The sequence below is a fragment of the Fistularia commersonii genome, chromosome 1, assembly GCF_037954325.1.
Source record: "Fistularia commersonii isolate RoL2024-O1a breed Wild chromosome 1, RoL_Fcom_v1.0, whole genome shotgun sequence".
Lineage (NCBI taxonomy): Eukaryota > Metazoa > Chordata > Actinopteri > Syngnathiformes > Fistulariidae > Fistularia > Fistularia commersonii.
This window is the reverse complement of record NC_141284.1, coordinates 3,971,468-3,991,066: the sequence shown is the minus strand read 5'-3', so window position 1 is coordinate 3,991,066 and position 19,599 is coordinate 3,971,468. Positions and strand designations below refer to the sequence as shown.

Below are 19,599 nucleotides of genomic sequence, written 5' to 3'. Positions count from 1 at the left end.
ATAAGCTGTCAGTTAAAGTGCAAGAGGACATAAAACAAACAACACAATAAAAAACAAATCAAAAAATATCAGTAAGCAGCCAACAGCTTCTCCATTACATGCTTTAATGTCAATTATTTGTACAGTGTGCAATTTTTTTCGCAGTCATATGCAATATTACTCTTCACTTTTCAATTTTGACGCTATCTGCCACAAGAATTTCCTTTCTAACCGTTCCTTAAGACAGTTTTATCTTATCCCAATAACAGTCATTAAAAATGCACAGTCGCATTCAGCAAAATTATGGTGGGTTAAAAATTGGTCAGTGTCAGCCTGTTTGTGACCAAAACAGTAATTATTCTTAATTGATATATACGTGTGTGTGTGTGTGTGTATATGGGTATGTGTGTATGGAGGTGTGTGTATGCATATTTTTTCTTTTAAATTCGTAGTCTACTACTTAATGTGCACTCATGCCTTTTGGCTACATAGGACTATTCACCCTCTCATTCACATGTCTGGCCAATTTAGCGTCTCCAATGAACCTCCTGCATGTTTTTGAACTGTGGCAGGAAACCAGAGAATGCAGAGGAAACCCGCACAGACACGGGAGAGAACATGGAGACTCTACACAGAAAGGCCCCCCTGTCGGAATCCAGCCAGGGACCTTCTTGCTGTGAAGCATTTAAATAAATATAAATCTGTGTGTGTGTGGTGTAGCAGTATAATTGACAATCCCAATTTGTCAAGAATGTAACAATAGCATAGTAACGCAAGCGAAAACCGTAACCATGACATAATGATGAGTCAATTGTGAGTGTTCCGTTATTAACAGAAAACTAATACGCAGTAACTTTTAATGATGAGATAAATTCTAAAAAAAGCGAAAAAAATGAATGTTTATAATATGTTGTGTTGCCATCCATCGCTGGGTTGAAATAAGGGAAAGGAGGTCAGCCTGAAAGATCGCTCTCCCGACATTGTGGTGATATTCCTCCTGTGTTCTTGTGTTTCTCCAAAAAGCCATTGTCTGGGTTGTAGTCTCAAAGCCCGAGGGCCCAGCCCTGGTTGCCCTAAGTTACAGGGTCTCATTGTCATGTTGTCATGGAAAACTAGTCCAAAGTGGGCGTTTGTTCCCAGGGCTGCAAACTGACATTTTCCCAGCCGCCTGTGCCTGATGAGTTTGTTTACCTGTTGCTAGGCTCCGACGGCGATAAGAAGATCTCTCTTCCTCACGGTCTGAACGTTTAATAAAAAAAGTTTTTCGTTCTTCCTGCCGTTATTGTCCGTCTCAATTAGCTCGAGGAACGTGTCATTTCTCGAGATGGGAAAACAGTTCGCTTTTTCCGTTTTAGGGACCAATCGAAGAAAAAAAAATCAACGCTCGTCGTCCGATGCCGAGCCGGAAGCGCTGCTTTGCGTAACGGGACGCTTTTAATCCGAGCACTCTCTGTGTGGAGCCTCCACGTTCTCCTGCCTGGGTTCTCTCCAGGTTCTGCGTCTTCCTCCCACTGACCAAAAACAGCCAGCGGGTTCACTGGAGACTCTCAAACTGTCCGTAGGGGGTGAATGAGAGCGTGAAAGGTCAGATTGACAGCTAACCCGTCCGGGTTAAACCCCTCCTCTTGTCCCAGTGACGGCTGGAATTGACTCGCCGGCCCACCCCCACCCCGCGAGCAGACAGAGAGGTCTAGATGATAAATAACCCACAAATTGACCGAGCGATCGGCCGACGACGTCGCATAAAGGCGGATTCTGAAAGCTTGCGGCTTGTTCTCCTGTCGAATCGGCGTCAGGAACGTGTTTTGTTCGCCACGTCAACCTACTGGGTGCTCGGGGGATTCTTTGGTTCTGCTCTGAAATCCGTTGGAAGGCCAAGCCGTCAAGGTGTTCATCCACTTGGGTGCGGCCCGGATGAATTTACCATCTGGCACTTCCATCTAACCCGATATGCTGTTAAACAAGTTTTCCGATCTGGGTGAAACGGCTTTATTTCCGTCGCCTGATCTTCTCCGTGCCTCGGGCCGTTTGATAGACTTTTCTTGCCTTACCAGTGGAGTAAATCTCTGTCTCCACCCCGCCGGGAAGATCTCGTGTTATTTCTTGTCGCTCGGCTCCACACCTGTGAGAACAGACCCTCCCTGCTGTTTTCAGTGATGCGTTGTTGTTTTCACCGACAGTCGCTCCCAACCCTAGGAGGAAGTAGCTCCGTGGTCCACGGGAAGCTCGCGAGACCGCTTTTAACGCAGTATTTTACTTTTTTTGGCACCTGAACCCGGTCCAGGGACGTTTTCCTGGGAGTCCACATTCAGAGGTGTATTTGTCTGTTCCTTGAACGCGTCTCGCATCGGAGCACATCGGCGGTGGGGGGAAAGGAGGGAGGGGGCGCGGACTTGGGAAATGTCTCTTGGAAGGAGGTAAAAGTTTTTCAGTCGACCGGATCCAGAACTAGAGGCCTCGGCGGTGGTGGTGGTGGTGGTGGCGGGCGGGGGGGGGACAGCTGTTGGAGGTCTTGGAAAGTCATTTCGAACCGTCTCACATTCCATGGCCGAGCAGCCTGTCCCCCTCCACCGCCGCCACCGCGCTCCTTAAAACAGAATACAAAGAATAACAGCGTTAATTCATTTTTATTCCGCCGGTCATGGCGATATTGTTAAATACTGGGGGTCCACGCAGGAGGCGGTCAGGCCCGGCATCTGGATAGACCATCTCAGAAGTCGCTCGCCGGGCCGCGGGGTCACGGCCGTGCCGTAAATCGTCCGGCTAACTACTGTTCATAAATTTTCGGCGCGGCGTGCCGCTCGGGTCCGGATACCTCGGACCGCCAGCGTCAGCGTGAAGTAATGGGGTGAGAGGGTGTGAGTTATGAGAGACCACCTGAGTGCCAAGGCAGCGCCGGGCAGGGGTCGAGGGCCCGATAGCGCCGCTTAACGACCCGGGGGTTACCGAGAGGACGGGTCGAACGCTCTCCGCCGGGCAGTAAAACTTCACTCCCACTTTGAGGCTCGCACCCCCGTCTCGGTCTCCTCCGGCGGCGCGCTGCGGAGCGACCCCTCCAGCTGTTTGATCTTCATCCTTCCAGCTCAACGCCATCTTTCTTCATCGCTGGCGTTGGATACACCCCCCCCCCCCCCCCTCAGTCCCCCCTTTACTACACACCCTCCTCCTCTCCTGCCGGCCGCGAGCGACGCTAAGCGGAGTCTGAGCCGATGCCAGGAATAATAATCATAAAGCTAAGAATCCATGCGCACGTCTCCTCTGTCGCTCGTAACGGCTCCTGATGGCTCCTTCAAGGCTGATCCCTCATCTAAATGATGTCTGGCAATGTTGAAACGGGGATAGATGTAACCCTATACGCCGTTAGCGGGAGAGAGATGAATTAATTTAATAGTAACAAGCAGCTGCTTCCTCGGGGCCCGGCGTCCCGGAGTCCACTCTCCGGTATGTTTTCTGTACAAACAGCCGGCTTCGACGACGCCGGCGGATCGTCCGTGTGCTCGGCTTATATCTGTGTGCGGATGGTTAGCCGTGCGGCCCCGGCATCCCGGCGTTTCTCGGCGGGGGGGGGAGGGAGGGGACGGGAGTAAACTGAGGTTTTGGGGGTTTAGCTGTTTTGCACTTGTTTTGCCGTGCATGCGTCCCAAAACCAAAGACTTCTGGTACGTCGCTCTGGAGTAGCGCCGCGCGATCCCTCAAATGTGGATTTCCGACTGTTTTCGTTCGACTTTAAACACAGGACTCCCCTCCGCTTGCAGCCGACAAAAAAAAAAAAAAACATGGCCGAGACCTCCTCTCCTTCATGGCCAACTGGTGTTGGATTTTATGGCGGTGTTTGAGGTGGTTGTATAGATTCGCGCTGTGACCCCGCGGAGCCGCCGCCATCCCCAAAGTATTGCTTTCAAATTATTACCTCGACTACGTCGTCTTTTTTTTTTTTTTTTCCGTCCCTCCCGTGAGGTTTTTTCGGCGGTTGGCGTCCACGCAGCGGCGTTACCGCCATCTTCATGCTCCGTTCTCTCCCAGCGGCCGTTGCCTTTCGAACCCCGCCTTTCAAGTCCAGTCGGCCTTAAAAATACTAAATATACACGTCCGCCGTCTCCGCATCCCGACATACTTTGAACCCGATTCCTCCGCCCGCTCTTTTCTGCTCAGCTGTGTCATCGCGGTTCGTCCTTCGCGTTCATATTTCCTCCGTTTTTTTTTTTTTTTTTGTTTTTTTTTTTCAGCGAGTACCCTCAAAAACGGTTTCGGCCCCAGCGCCAAAAAGTATCCCGAGGAGCCACACGTCACCGCTCGCTCTTTGCGTCCCAACCTTCTACTTTCGAGCTTCGACCTCTCTCACCGCAACCTTCCACGGCTGCTGTCATTTATCATCGGGTTCAAAACTTGGACCCGCTCCCCCTCCCGTTGGACCGTCAGGCCTGAAATTTTCGCTAATTAGCGTCTGGGCCTGTTCCGAAGCGGAGCGGCTCTGGCTTGCGTACGCAGGGGAACATCGGGGTCGGGAGGAAATTTCGAAACGGGAATAACCGAGCCGCTTTAAAACCGAGCGCACGAACCGGGGCTTCCGCTCCGGGTCCACTCGCCCTCTCCTTTTCCCCCCCAAACCGAGTCACGGGTTTCGCTGACAAACAGCCTCGCCCGCATACGTGCCGATGGTGTTTAAGGTCCTGGTGACACTGAAGGGTAGATTTTTCTTTATCGTCATCCGAACGCAGCCGTTCCCCCGACAAGCCTGCAAAGAACCCCGCCGTGTTTGGCCGTCCCGTGTTCTCCTTTCCAGATTTGCAGGCCGCACGACGGCCGCGAGCCTGTGTCTTCCGGTACGGTTTCCCCACAAACACCTGAAGGTTGATCCCGACGTTTCCCGACAATTGGGTCAAACGATCTGGTTCTTCTTTGCCAACGGTTGCCAACGGAACGGTTGTCTGGACACCAAATGTTCCCGGTTCCGTTCCCGAGCTCCTCCTCGCACATTGTTGTTGAGCAAATGGTCAAATGAAGCTGAATCTCAATGTGTCAATGAAAAAGGGCTTCTTCTTCTTCTTCTTCTTTTGAAATAGGAATGTACCAAATCCCGTTTGTTCGACAAAACTTTCTGATCGCCCGTCTTTTCCGCATCCTCGTTGGCTGTAAATCATTCCGTAGATTCAGAGAAACTCACAAGTAATATGATTTGGGAACTTGAACACTGGACACAACCAGTCAGGTAATAAGCATTTATTAAAATGTAAAAAAAATATTTTGTTTTGTTTTGTTTAAGAAAACATAATTTCCCCTTTTAATCAGTGTGTTTGACATATGTGTGCATACACACAGTTGCTCTCTGCATATGTACGCATGTGTTATTTTTTAATTTTTCTTTGCATTTGTCCATAAGCTGCACCGCAGCGGTTTTCAGGATCCTCTGTTCTTTTATTTACTCTCTCATCACCTCAAGGTCATAAATAGCACCGACCGGTTGGGTGGAGGGTGGGGGTAGATTCAACACGCATGCCCGGCACGCCAAAACATCTTCGTCTATTGCTCGGTCGGTGCGCGTGTGTTTCACACATGTGCTAGTGTGTCTGTCGGTGTATGATTACAGCTTCATTAAACTATATCAAGCGTAATTGCAGAGCGGCGGCCGACTTGGCAGCTCCCGCTTGCGGCCTAAAGAAAGCACATTAATACGATTCGCCTGTGGATTACGCATAATGACAAATAAATGCACTCACGGCCGTGAACTTTGTGTTTATATTAAAAGAAAAAAAGAAAAAAACTCATCAAATTTCTGGAGGCGCTCGTCGAATACTTTTTATTCCTTTTATTTTCTTCCAAATATCAACCCCCCCGCTAGACAATGAGTGATGGATGTTTCAGATGGGATTGGTTCAGATGGGATCCATGTAGTACGCCTTTTCGCCACAAGGGGGCGCCAAACTCACATTTGGCGGAGGGGGCGCCGGGCGGCTTGTTTTGCTTTTAAACGGCTCGCTGGATGTTTACGACATTTTTTTATTTTCAAGCATCCTGTCCAGTCTTGACTGCCCCCGACACACACACACACACACACACACACACACACACACACACACACACACACACACACAGTCAGGGTTGACAGTAGAACTTTACCATCATAAATTCAATGTTCATTTATACTGAAGAACCCTTTTTTTATTTTGGTTTTTGCATCATAACAACTACGGCTGGCCGTTATGGTGTGTGTGTGTTTGTGTGTGTGTGTTTCTTAACAAATGTCTTAGCTGACTGTCCAATGGGATTTAAATTCTGCTTTTCTAGACTTGCCAGTATTTTGGTGGGTAAGGCCTTCTTTTTTGGGAATGAATTTATTTACTTGGTACTTTCTCGCAATTTCATGCTGGATGTTACTTTCAATAAGGTTTTACTACCGCGATTGCTGTTCTAAATGTTATGAAAACGCTGTGTCCTTAATGAACAAAGTCGGTAAACAATATTGGAAATGGGGGGCAGAGTTCGGGGTGGACGGTCATGGATTCGAGCTTGCTCCGATTCTGAAACCGGATGTAAACAAAATGTATAAGTTCACTAAAAAAATAGAATAAGACTTGCCACCGCCGGATACCTGGGCTTCTCCGTCGTCCTAATGAGCCGGCGCCATGGAGACGGGCTGATGATGATGATGATCGCGGGGCCATTGATTGGAGCTAATGTTAGCACCCACATTGCTAACATTTTTCTGTCACATGGATTGTTTTAATCTTTCATCAGCTTTAGTTTAGTTTTTTTTTTTTTTCTCGGTTTTCCCCCTCCGGTCCTTTCACCCCTTTTTCCCTTCATCTCTTGGTTCACTCGCTCCTTCTGTTTCACCCTCCTATTATCTTTTCAAATATCTGTCCCCTTTCTTTTCTCCTCTTGTTGTTCATAGCTTTATATGATATTGTTTTTTAACCATAGACACAATGATACCGTTGTTAAGTGTTTAAAAAAAAAACAAACGGAGTAAAAACAGGAGAAAAAAATGCAACACCGCCGCTCTCATCGTTTCGGTTGTTTGCGCAGAAGCGAGTGCCGCCGCCGCCATCGTCTCATCCCCCGCCTGGGTCCGTGAATTTATTCAGCGCCGCCGCGTTCCGCTCCAGAGCCACGGCGTGTAATTTGACTGTTTTGCCGAGCTGCTCCGTTTTGTATTTTCCCCTTTCGCTACGGGACGGCGTCGGGCTCACCGGCTGTCTGTGCGCGCCAGTGGACATCGGAGATTTTTTTTTTTTTTTTTTTTTCTTTGTCTGTCTGATTCCGGAAAACACCGAATTCGCAGGGAACCGTTCAGGGAGAACATCAGACAAAAGAGAGTTCGGCCTCCGGCTCCTAAACCAACACAGAGGTCGAGAAGGATCTCGCCGGGAGAATCCAGAGGTGTGCAGGCCTCTGCAGGCACGGGGAGGCTTTCCCCCTCCTTTGTTTAAAGCCCAAACCTTTTCTTACCGGTTTCACAACACGTCCGATACCATATTTGGGTGAGGGAGCGCCCCGAAATACTGCTTTCTACCCTGTTTCCAAAGACAACTTTTGTCATATTTCCCCGAATCCCACCTTGACAAAGCTGGAAGCTGCATTGCTCAAAGCTGTTTGAGCAGCCTGCCTTGTTTCATCGCATTTCTGCGTCACGATGGCCGATCCCACGTGGGGGCCGTCGCCTCGACAACGGCCGGCATTCAAACCTGAGTCGGTCATTGTCCACCGAGCGGGGTTTTGACCCCTTTTGGCTTTTTCTTTTTTTTTCTCAGCGCTGCCGCAGAGTAAAGAGATCATATTGTGTCAAAGGCCAAAATGAGTCTGAGGGGAGTTTGTAGCGTGGAATTGACCTGGCAGGTGAGCATGTAGCTGCTGCGCATGTGTGTGTGTGCACGCGCGTGTGCGTGTGTGTGTGTCCATTGCGCGCTCCCACCGAGCACTCAGCTGCCCATAACAGGAAACAGCAAGGTGAAGCCAGGGTTTATGGGCTAGCGCAGCCTCAAAGGAACCTCTTGTTTTCAAACAGAGCTGCAGCTCTTCAGGCTTGTTTTCCATATTGGTCTGGCGTGGAACGCTTTGACCCTGGCACAGGGGCAGGAAAACATGACACCGGCTGGAGCTTTGAACGCTGCGGGGACAGCCTGGCTGGTGGTGGTGGGGGTGGTGGAGGTGGTGGGGGGGCTACGCGCACCCCCAACGCCCCCAGGTTGTACAGAAACAACCCCGGTCGAATCAATGCCACCTGACACGCCGCGATCAACCTGCAGGAGGTGAAAATGATCTCCCAAACCAATAAATTCATGTTACTTTTTTTTTTTTTTTTTTTTTTCCTCTCTTTGTTTCATGGTAACATTGACAGCAGAAAAAAGAATAAAATGTGGGGAGAAAAAAAAAAAAAAAAAAACACCCCCCGCAGTTTTGGATTGGATTTTTAAAAAAAAGAAAACGTCAAAATTCACAGTAGTCAAAGAGCAGCTCGATAAATACGGCGGGAAACAATGCATATGAAATAAATGGCGTCTGTCGTTACACCCCTAGCGGCCCATATGGAATTTTCCAGAAATGCCAGTCCAAACTTTCATTGTAGGTTAGACGGCCTGTGCCGAGAGGCAGGATGTGTTGGCCCGCTATCCGTCCTCCCCCCCGACGGTCATTAAGTTCAGTTTACCTCCGAAAACGGCCGTAAAACGCCGCTTCGCCGCTCCGGGTCCATTCTCGCCTCTCGGGTTGTTAAGCCGTGAGCTGTTTTGGACCAGAACCGGCCGAAACGCGCGTTCCCGGCCCCCGAATATATCCGCTTTCACACCTGGAACCTCTGATTAATTTTGTGGCTGTCCACAGAGGTGACGGACGGGGGCCCTGAGGTGGACTTCTCTGCCCGGAACGAGGGAAAGCCAAATATTTCAGCCGGCGGCGTGGCTTCGGTTCTGAGGGCCGATGTTTGTGTCGAAAAAAAAAAAAAAAAAAAAAAAAAAAAGGTAGCCGCAGGGAAACCGGGCAAATCTTCACGCCTGAGCCAAATCTGGCGTATTTATTTAGTTTGTTGGGGTTGACTTGACAGATCGCAACAGTAGACTGACTCTTCGTAAAAAGAAAGAGGCATAAAAAGAAGAGACTTTTTTTTTTTTTAGAAGCGCTCGACGTCCAACGCCTCATTGACGAAATGAATCGTCAGCGCCCGGCGATGTTGGTTGTTTGTTTTTGTTTTGGTCATGCGGTTTGTGCGTCCGCACTCAACCGCCCCCCACCCTTCGCCATCCGTCGGTCTCCGGAGAATATTGGCCGACCGCTCGGAAGGTCGGAACGGGTCGCGCCATTACCTCCCGGCGATCCCCCCGTCTCACGTTATAAAGCGGCGCCGAAAAAAAACAGCGCTTCGGGAGCCAAAAACATTTCAATGAAATGTTGTTAGACATTTTGGCCCTTCATTCTATTTACCCCCTGGAACTTGTTTACCGCGCCAGAGGCTGGCAAGGCCCCTCAGCCCCAGTTGCTGACTGCCAAATTGCAGGTGGCAGGGCGCTGGCTCCGCCCCGCCGTTTGCCCGCCGCCGCCGCGGAAAAAAAAAGGCCCCTCGGCGTGGTCTCCGATTCGAGAATTGCGTCGCATGTTTTCCCCTTCGGGTTTCAGGCGGCCGGCGCTCTTTCGAACCGAATCGACCGTCTCCACGGGGGGTCCGACCAAAACACATATCGGGGATTATATATCCCGGGAGGGGAAGTCCGGGTCGGCTTACCGAGAGCGCTGCCGCCCGGCGTCCGGATCGCCGGAGGAAAATGGCGGGACATATCACGTTTATAGCCGCGTGTTTACCTATCGCACAGTGGTAAATCCATTTCGGCCGGAGTCGAAATAAATCCGGGCCGTGTCCGCGCGCTTACTTTGGAATTCTCCCCGTCCCCTGGCGGCCGGCGAGCGCTTCGAGCAACTCCCGGTGACCTCAGCCGAAAGACGGGGGCCTCAGCTGTTTCACTTTAACAAATAACCCGATTTGTTCCAACTTATAGCTCTCCCCCTTTTTTTTTTTTTTTTTTTCTCGTGAGGATCCGAGCTCACGTCCGTGCCTCATGGCAGACTTGGCCAGACGGCGTTGCGGTGTCTGGGAGAGCGGGGGGGGGGGGGGGGGGGCCCTCACGCAGGCTAAAACATGAAGCGTGGTGCCCGTGGCTGGGCGCAGGTCCTGGGACGCCTCCAGCCCCCCTCCTCTTTCTGCCCCCTTACCCCGACTGTTACTCCCCAGACCTGGAGAGGAAGTGTTGTGCTGGCATGTTGGCAAGTGTGAGCACTCGTGTGTGTGTGTGTGTGTGTGTTCGGGGGGGGGGGGGTGAGGGATGAATGCCATGACTGGCTCGGAATGTTCCAGAGTGTTGCAGAATGTGCGGTCGGAAAGTCTGAGCAGGGAAAAAAAGACAGAGTAACATGGATGAGGGGAACAAGACCTTATTGACAGGGTTCTCTCTTTCACACACACACACACACACACACACACACACACACACACACGGGGTAGGCATCTGCCCGGAGCCCCCCGATTCATGTGGCCCCGATGATCTCCGGACTGCAGCTCCAGAGTTTTTTTCGCGGCAGCGGTTTAACAACATGGCTAAAAAGGGGTTCGGGGATCTGAAGTGGGTTTCGACCGCACGCGTGTTTTTTTTTAAATATGTCACAGGGTCAGCAAATACAAAAAGCACGCCGGTTTATTTTCGGTACCGGACGCTCTCGGATAGTAAAGACACGTCCGTCTTGGTCGCGGGGAGCACAAGGGTCCTCGCTGTCAGACCCGTCGACGGGCTTTTTCGGCACTTCCTTTCTGGGCCGCTCCGAAAAAGAAAACTCCGGTCGTTTTCAGCCGGAACCCCGTTCTCTCCCCCCCCCCCCTCCCCCCCTCCTTCCCACGTGGATTCGGGTCAAAATGATTAATCGTGACCGAGGCGATTGTGATCCTTCCAGCGCTGAGAGAGATCGGGCCCGCCGAGGATTGCAACACAATCCTACGTGGCAACTGCCGGGGTCGGAGCCGCTCCAGCAAACGCGCTTGTTTTTCGCGGTCGACAGGCCGAGATTGTTATTATCGGCGTCCGACGACACCGCGGGAAGGATCCCTGCCGAGAACAGGGGCTCTCCCAGGACCCGCCGCCATCACTCACCCGGCTAGATTATGACATTCGGAGATCGTTTTCACCCTCGGCCCGTCTTCTTTTCTTTTTCCCCTTCCCCTTTCGACAATGCCGACCGATAGCGGCAGCAGGTTTCTCCGCTCTCCCGCCGCCGACTTTCTCACTTTCTCAACGAAAACATGCTCCGGGTGTGATTTTTATTTTCCTTTTTTTTTTTTTTTTTTTTTTAACGCGCCGGTTGTCATCGCCCCCTTTAAACGATGTGGAGACTTTCTCCCGAAGATTATTTCAAAAAAAATTCTCTATATAGTTTCTACTCCTAAGTGTTTATCGGACGGAGAAAAGGCGAATCCCTCAGCCTGTGATCGCTTGGTTAACACACACACACACAAAAAAAAAAAAAACTGCGCTTGCCGTGGACGCCTGCCTGGAAATTTTTTTCAGCACAGGGAGGAATCCCGTTAATTTTGGATCCTGTCAATCACTTCGAAGTGAAGTCTTTTATAGATAGATGTGTTAGAAAAAGAGAAAAAAAAAAGAAATAGCGAAGAGAAAAAAGTGAAGTTCAGGCTGTACTGAGATTAGAAAATGAGCTCAAACCCTGTTTCGGCCCGTGCGTGAGATTATCAGATATCATTTTTAAAAAACTATTTTGGTCCCCGGTCTGCTGTTTACGCTTTACAAAATGCATAGAAGAGGCTCGAAATGCACCGACGAAGAGGTCCAAGGTCTTCTGGCAACGGAACATCGACATTTTTGCCAAAATAGTACAGAGTTAGCTAACAACAGGGTTTTTCACACGGCGAGGCGGCGCAGGGACGAAATAAAAACACCTCAACCCGTCTGATAGTCCACGGTTCTTATTCCCGCCATGCAGAAAATGGAGACTGCGGCAACTTGTTTCTCCTTTGCGGCGGTTTGTTTTTGAGCACTTTGCAGACGCTTGCGTCACGCTGGCCCGCTACCGACCTTCGGAAATGCAAAATCTAAAAGGTTCCCCCCGGAGGACGGGAGTTCCGAGAACGAAATTCGAGCCGGACGGCCGGGAAAAACCGTTCTTAGAACAATTCCGTCTAAAATCGGCCCTTTTCGACTCCGACGTAATCCGACCACAAACCGCAGTCCCGTCCGTAAGTTTCTCCGAGTGACTTCCGAATCCCTGACGTCCGCCTTCCTTTGCTTTTTTTTTTTTTCGCAGGATGGATCCTACCTGGCTGAGTTCCTGCTGGCCAAGGGCTATGAGGTATGAGCGCCCAGAGGTGGACGTGTTGATCCACGACTGAATCCAGTCACTTGCGAGTGCCAAGGAACACACACACACACACACACACACACACTCACAGACGCACATACTCACCCTTGATAAGTCCAGCCACTGCATCGTGCAGCGAAACCCAGCTATCAGCCGAAGTCTGACTCACACCCCGACCTGATTGGAACAGCTATCCGCCGTTTTTTTGTTGTTGTTTTTTTTTGTTTGGTTGTTTTTTTTTTTTCTCCCTCAAACACATTCGGGGTCCGATAGACGAGGACGGTCACTTTCACCTGCCGCGCCGCACGTTTTCGGGAGGGGAGAAAAAAAAAAGGCAGTGGAACGTTGACGGACGGGAAAGGTTAACAAGCTACTTCTAACAGACACCATTCCATGTAAGGCATCGGGGGGCTGTTTCTCTCTCTCACACACACACACACACACACACACACATTTGTGCCTATGCACTGCACACCAGAGCTCATGTGTTTTCCTGACAGTAGCTGCAGGATTTCACCCCGTCGCCTCCAATGTGTGGCAAAAACGCACAAACGGCCGCTTTCATCCACGCCGACCGGCTTCGCCAGCCGAGGGGAAGTGGACCGGACCCAGATCGGAGGAGGAGGGGGGCCGGGCCGGGCCGGGGCCGGGCCGGGCCGGGGCGCGGCGGTACGGTTGGCATTAAAAGAGGGGTCCGCAGGCAGGAAGCGCACAGTGAATAAAGGATGTAAGGTCAGGGCACAGCGTCCTCCCTCTAATGGACTCCCCCTGGATGGGAGCCTGTTATCTACCCCGTGCAGACCTTCCTCACTCACGTAACGTGGAAAACACTGAGGCTGCAGCCACACACACACACACACACACACACACACAAATAATAACATGCTCCAAACATCATTTGGGAGCCTGTGCAGATCAGTGGATGTGGCTCGCCTCCCGACGCGTCCTCGCTGACCTGCCGTCCCGCTCCGGGCAGGCGAGTTGTACGGACGCGCGATAGAGAAACAAGTCCTCCATCATCTTCTGCAGACCCCGCATCATCCGGAGAAACCCCTTCCACGGACCTGCGCCTCTGGCGGATGAGTTCGAGCTTGTCTGAATCTCATTCAACAACCTCCATTTTTTTTTTTTTTTTTTTTTTTTTCTCCCCTCTCTTATCACTTGCACTGACATATCGGAACGTCTCCTCGGTATTTTTACAAGCCCTCCAATTCTTCGAAATCCCGTTTCCCTCCCCCGCTGTGTGAAGAAAGGCTCCTCCTATATAGATGTTTTTTTTTTTTGTTTTTTTTTTCTACAAAAGATTTACTGTGTTTGGCGCAGCTGAGGCTCAGGGTGGCCTTAAATCACAGCCTCGTATTTTAATTCGGCTAAAATAGTTACTAAAATCCAAGCCTACGAGGTGCGTCTTGGGTGTTGTAGGACTTCCTGATACACACACACACACACATAGGCACGGCACTGCTGTCACACACTGCTGCCGGACAGGAAGTGTCGCGTTCAGGCTATGATAATATATCACTCTTCCACTACCTGTACTAATTCTTCTTGACGTTGCTGTGACGAAGTAATGAGATTTGTTTTTGTCCACCACGGTAACACACACCCAAATTTATTACGTAACATCTTTCATCAATCAACGTTTGTCAAATATCTTGAAAACCAAATACGGCGAAACATATTTTCTTTTCTAATGATGGACAGATGCTAAGCTCCCCCCCCCCCCCCCTGCTCTTCTTCGCCCCTCAGGTTCATGGGATTTTGCGCCGATCCAGCTCCTTCAACACCGGACGCATCGAGCATCTCTACCAGAACCCGCAGACGCACACCGAAGGCAGTAAGTCTCTTCGCTACACCTTCGCCGCTCCACCTACCGGCAAATGTGTTAAGGATGCGGCCCAGACCGCATTCCGGACGGTGTTTGCGGAGGCCGCGACGAGCCGAAATCCCCCCCCAGGGCCGTCGCGCCGCTAGGCGATATCTCAGGGAATTTTTATTACGTCTGGACTCTTTGAGCTCTGTTCGTCAAACAGCGTGAGTCATAATATGTTAATGTCCATAAAAAAAAATTAAAAAAAAATTAACACGCCACTCAACATTTTGTGTTGATTTCTCAAGAAATATTGCCGACAACTTGGCAGGGGTACGGCGAGGAGAGGAATTTTTCTATGATGTAATGATAAAGTTTCCGTCGCCCGGCCCTTAGCACCCATGTGACCAGCACACGCCGACAACAAACTGCCAAGTGTAAACACAGGCTGCTTTATGTGGGGCAGAGTCAACGAAACCCCGCGAGCGAACGAATTTCACTCTGGGTTCTTATAATATTTCATCTGCTAGGGGGAGAAAAAAAAAAACAAAATCCAAGGGTTGGGTAGTTTCTCAAGAAAAGGCCTCATAGGATTGTACCGTACATTGTACCGTAAGGATACGTGACAAGCTGACTCCAAGAATCTCCAATCATTGGACTCAATAAATAGTTGATAATAACAAATAGTTTCCCCCCTTCTGATGTGAACCGTCTATGGGTTAAACGGCGACGTTGTGCTTCCCCTCCCCGTCAGACATGAAGCTACACTACGGCGATCTGACCGACAGCACGTGTCTGGTGAAGATCATCAACGAGGTCAAGCCGACGGAGATCTACAACCTGGGCGCTCAGAGCCACGTCAAGGTGAGGCGCCGACGAATTAGCTTCCTAGCGACGCGACGTTCTCGGGAAAAAAAAAGCCGTTTCTTCTGGGACGGCGGCGTGAGGGCGTTGTTTTCAGGATTCGGAGTCTCCGTTTCGGTATGCGGGCCGCATTCCAACAGCACGTTGTCATCATCGCCGACCGAGACCAGAGGATCACGGATAAAGTTTTACGTTACATCTCTTTTTTTTTTCTCTCTCTCTCTTCGACCCGGGCCATTAAGCATTCTCTGTTAAAATAAACAGATGTTCATATCGTGGAATGGGTTGGATGTGGAAGCTCCCAACCCTGAATATGATACGGGCCATATTTTATTTATAGGCCGCACTCAAACTTTATTTATTTTTTTTTTTCATTCCACGTGTTTATTTACAAGGGCTGGACACATTAACGGAGGCTCGGGGGCTCTGAGAAATGATAGGAATTTACCGATGTGTCGCCGCGGTGGACGGCGAGAAACGACAAGCGTGCGTCGCCGTGGAAACGGCACCATCGATATCACACTCATTGGGTTTTAAAGTCAGCACGGGCAATTTCGTTGAACACGTTACGAAAAAGTGTGTGTGTGTGTGTGTGGCTAGCTCTCCTTGGCGGCGTTTTTTTTTTTTTTTTTACATTTATTTTCAACAAGCTGTCAGGAATAGGTGGAGTGTGGATGATTTATTGTATTTAAAGGTAAGATACCCCCCCCCCCCCCCTCCCCGTTTAAACCGTCACGACCCGCGGCTCCTGTGCTGAGTTTCGTCCTCTTCGTCCACGAAACTCAGCCAAGGATTGTCCAGAACATTGCGCTCATTTTCCCCAGAGGAAAAAAAAAAAAAAGAAAATAGAACATCTCTGAAAATACCATTGATTCACATGGCGGATGCCGAAGTTTGAGCAGCATAGCAACAGTAGCCGAGTCGGGGTCGGGAGTCTGCAAACTTAGCCGACGCGGACCGAGGGAAGACGCCAGTTAAAGGTGGCGAAAGGTGCTAAAAAAAAAATAGAATGAATTTTTAAATCTTTTTGTTGTTATGACTGATGGGAACTGCTTATCATAGAAAACATTTTTTTTTTTTAAATTTCATTTTAAATCATGTTTTTTAAAGTCGGTATCCATGGAAAAAAAAAAAAACACGGCCTCCCGGCTCTCCTGGCGATGCCTGATCCCCGTCTGACGCCGTTTTTTTGGAATCGGCAAATCCGATTCAAGCGGGTCACGTTAGCTTAGCGCCACACCGATCTACCCTTAAAAGAACAAATTGTTTTTGTCGTTTTGGCTGTTTTGAACACGCCAGATACATTCTCCCTTCTTCCCGCCGGGACGGTTGGCCCGCTTGCACCCCCCCCTCCCCGCGTCCGGTTACGTCCTCCGTCCATGAGAACTCCAGAACGATGTTTGTCTCTCTGGTAAGTCCCCCGTGAGAGTGCGTCTGCACATGCTCACCGCCGCCGCCACGGATGGTTACCGTCAGATGGGCCGGGGAGGGACGGCGGGTTCTGGGAAGTGAGCGGGGCCCATGTGCGGAGGACGCCGGAGCTGATGGGACAGGAAGTCGTGCTTTCCGGTAATGGGTCGGCCCGTGCCACAATGTCCTTTTTGTATCGGAGCTCGACGGCGATCCCGGGAGATCCCGCCGCGGCCCACGCCCCCCCCCCCCTCCAACCCCCACTCCGCCCGTTCAACCCCTCCACGCTGGGATCTGACACACAGTCTCCGGGCCGCAGCGCCGACCACGGCGGGTTGGGAGGGAAGCTGGAGCCAGGAGTTTAGTCAGATCCGAGATAATAGGGCCGTTTGTCATGTGAAACAGGAGGCGTTTTTTTTTTTTTTTTTGGAAACAGCTGGCGATGAAATGAAACAAAAGACACGCGGACAGGCGCCGCCGACGTGTACGATCAGCTGACGGGGGAGCGACGGGGCAGGGGCTCCCCGTGAACCCATCCGCTGACTCACAAAAACGTCGAGAAAGACGGGAAAAATAGGACGCAGAGCTTTCAGACGGTTTAAAGGATTCGCTTGACGTTCCCCGTTCGGTCGACCCCCGAAAAATCTGTTTCTTTAAAAATTCAAGATTTTATTCGGTTCTGTCGTTTGGTTACTTTAGCGATTGGTCTTTTTCACCGCTCGAATGATTCATTTATGAAAAAATGAAATCTGCAAATCATTTGAAATTAGATACCACGGAATATATGCGGGGAAAAAAAACAAACAATCGGCAAGATATTACTTTCAAAAAAAAATACTGCGACAAAGAAGTTACAATTGTGAAAGAATTCCACGGATACAAATAATACCGATCTAAATCCATTTATTTGAAAATTGAACAGGCCTGTTTGCGCGCTTGGCTCCGACCTGCGCCGTCTGACGTTACCGAAATAGAAAAAAAAAAAAACCTTCGAGGTCGCCTTCTTTTAACCCATGAAAAGACGTCTCCGCGATGTGGACGTCCGTTTTCGGACACATCACGTGCGTACGTGAGAGCATGTATGCGCGCGCGCGTGTGTGTGTGTGTGTGTGTGTGTGTGTGTGTGTGTGTGTGAGGAAACGAGGGGACAAAAGGTGAAAGACAGAAAACATTAGTAGAGGGGAAAAGAGTGGGAGAATAATGATGACTCCCCTCTCCACATCCTTTTGTGGCGAGAGGCCGTGACTCGGTTCCCCACCTCCCACATAGACGATCATCTTCAGGCCACACACACACACACACACACACACACACACACACACACACACGCACACACAGAGTCCAGAGTGACAGAAAATTCCCACTACCTGGATGAGGTTGCTGTGTGTTTATTTGTTTCCATACCAATAAACCAGGCTCTGGTAGCTCCTCGCCGCACGCTGCCAGCTCCGAACAGCTGAGCCCGCCGGATTACTGGCAGCGGCGGCGCGGAGCAATTTATAGTCTGTCCCACCACAGAGGAAAAGTTCACTCACATGTGCTGCTCAGCATCTCTCTCCTTCTCTCTCTCTCTCGCTTCCCGGCAGCCTTCACCCTGCCGCCGCACACTTTCAGGCCAGATTGTTCATCAGACTCACCCAGGAAGCCTTGGCCGCTCGTCAGACTGTTGAAAGAACTGGAAGGGCGTTCGCGGCGTGGAGAGGGAGGGAGGGAAGGGTTCGGGGGGGAGCCCACGCCGTGTCCGGCAGGGGGCGACGGAGAAAGAGGGACGATTGTGCGAAGGGGAAAAAATGACCCCCCGACTTCGTTGCCTTTGACTGACTACCTCAGTAAATATTTTCCCGCTGCCTTTTTTTTTTTTCGGTCTCGGTCGCTAGTGAGGAGGTTTCTTCGATCGCGGCTCCCCGCTCGTTTACCGTCACGCTGGGATCAATGTGGAATTAACGGCGTCTGATGTCCTCATTTCGGCGGGCTTTGAGCCGAAGGACGGGCGCGAGATCCGGGCAGAACCGGTGGGAAAAAAAAAAACAAACTCGTATGAGGACTCTGCATGGTTCTCTGGCCCTGATGCTAATTAGCATTCGGATGCTAGCAGCGGTCCGGATCAGCATGCTGAGACAGCGGTAGCTACTTGACCTAGCAACCCAAAGTAAAAACCCTAGAGCGGGAGCTAACCTTCCCGTTAGCGCGGGGTGCTAACGGGAAGAGTCACCCCTCTGCAGGGTCACGATAAAGGTCGACGCAGGGAAGGAGGTTGGCAGAGCATCGCCGGCAGACTCGCTCTAAACTCTGTCTTTTCTCTGAGATTCCAACCGGGGTGGAAGGGGGGTAGTTAGTGACCCCCCCCCATCAGACCCCCTCCAACCACCATGTCGAGGGCGTCAACCCCAGAAGTACAACCGAGGCCGATGGGAGCGTCACGCTCTTCAAATCAAATAGAGGCTTTATTTATAGCCCCCAAACTCAGTTTGTCTCCAACCCCCTGCTCCCTCATTCATCCCCATCAGAAACTACCCCCACCCTTCAAAAAAGGGGAAAAAAAAAAAAACAACCCTTTTAATAGGGAAAAGATGAAAAATACCCCCGGAAGGATCTTGGAGGACCCGGTTTGGTCCGCCTTGACCTGCTGAAACGGTCAAAAAGCTCATCTCTTTTCTTTTTCTTCTTCCTTTTATTTTTTTTTAAAACATAGTGAGTCCTCTGGGTAACATAGACATCTCTGAAGCCGGTTTCATGGCGGTCCAAGACAAATCCGAGTCCCGACTGATGTCGTCATTGGCGATACGAAGAACGTCGCTTCTCTCGTGACCATCGTTGACCGATGTGCTTGCCGGATGCAATGATTTATAATTTTTTTTTTTTGCTTGTTTTACAGTAAAGATATAAAAGCGCTTGGCTCTTAGATACACGCGGAATACTTGTACTCTTTTTACTGGACATTTCTTTGCAATTATTTGAATCCAAATAGCGGTATAGTCCTAAAAGAAGCCGATCAGATTCATTCTGGCGCTCAATAGAGCGCGGTGGAGGGGTCGGGGGTTTGGAGCGGGGGGGGGGGGGGTGGGGGGGTAACCAGAGACGACAGGCTCTGAAATCCTGCGGCGACCCAAAACATCTGTGCGGAATTTCATGGAAATCCATCAAACACTTGTTTCAAATATTTGGACCAGAGCTGTCCGGCGTAC

At 50.4% G+C, this 19,599-nt stretch overlaps 1 protein-coding gene across 1 annotated transcript in view; it reads left to right on the top strand.

The window, feature by feature from the left end:
• Nucleotides 1-19,599, top strand: part of gmds (GDP-mannose 4,6-dehydratase) — a 167,414-nt gene that overhangs the window by 812 nt on the left and 147,003 nt on the right. Inside the window, exons 2-4 of the mRNA XM_086144824.1 lie at nt 12,277-12,321; nt 14,080-14,167; nt 14,895-15,004. Of these exons, the coding sequence (XP_086000950.1) occupies nt 12,277-12,321; nt 14,080-14,167; nt 14,895-15,004 (243 nt within the window). The remainder of the gene's footprint in view (nt 1-12,276; nt 12,322-14,079; nt 14,168-14,894; nt 15,005-19,599) is intronic.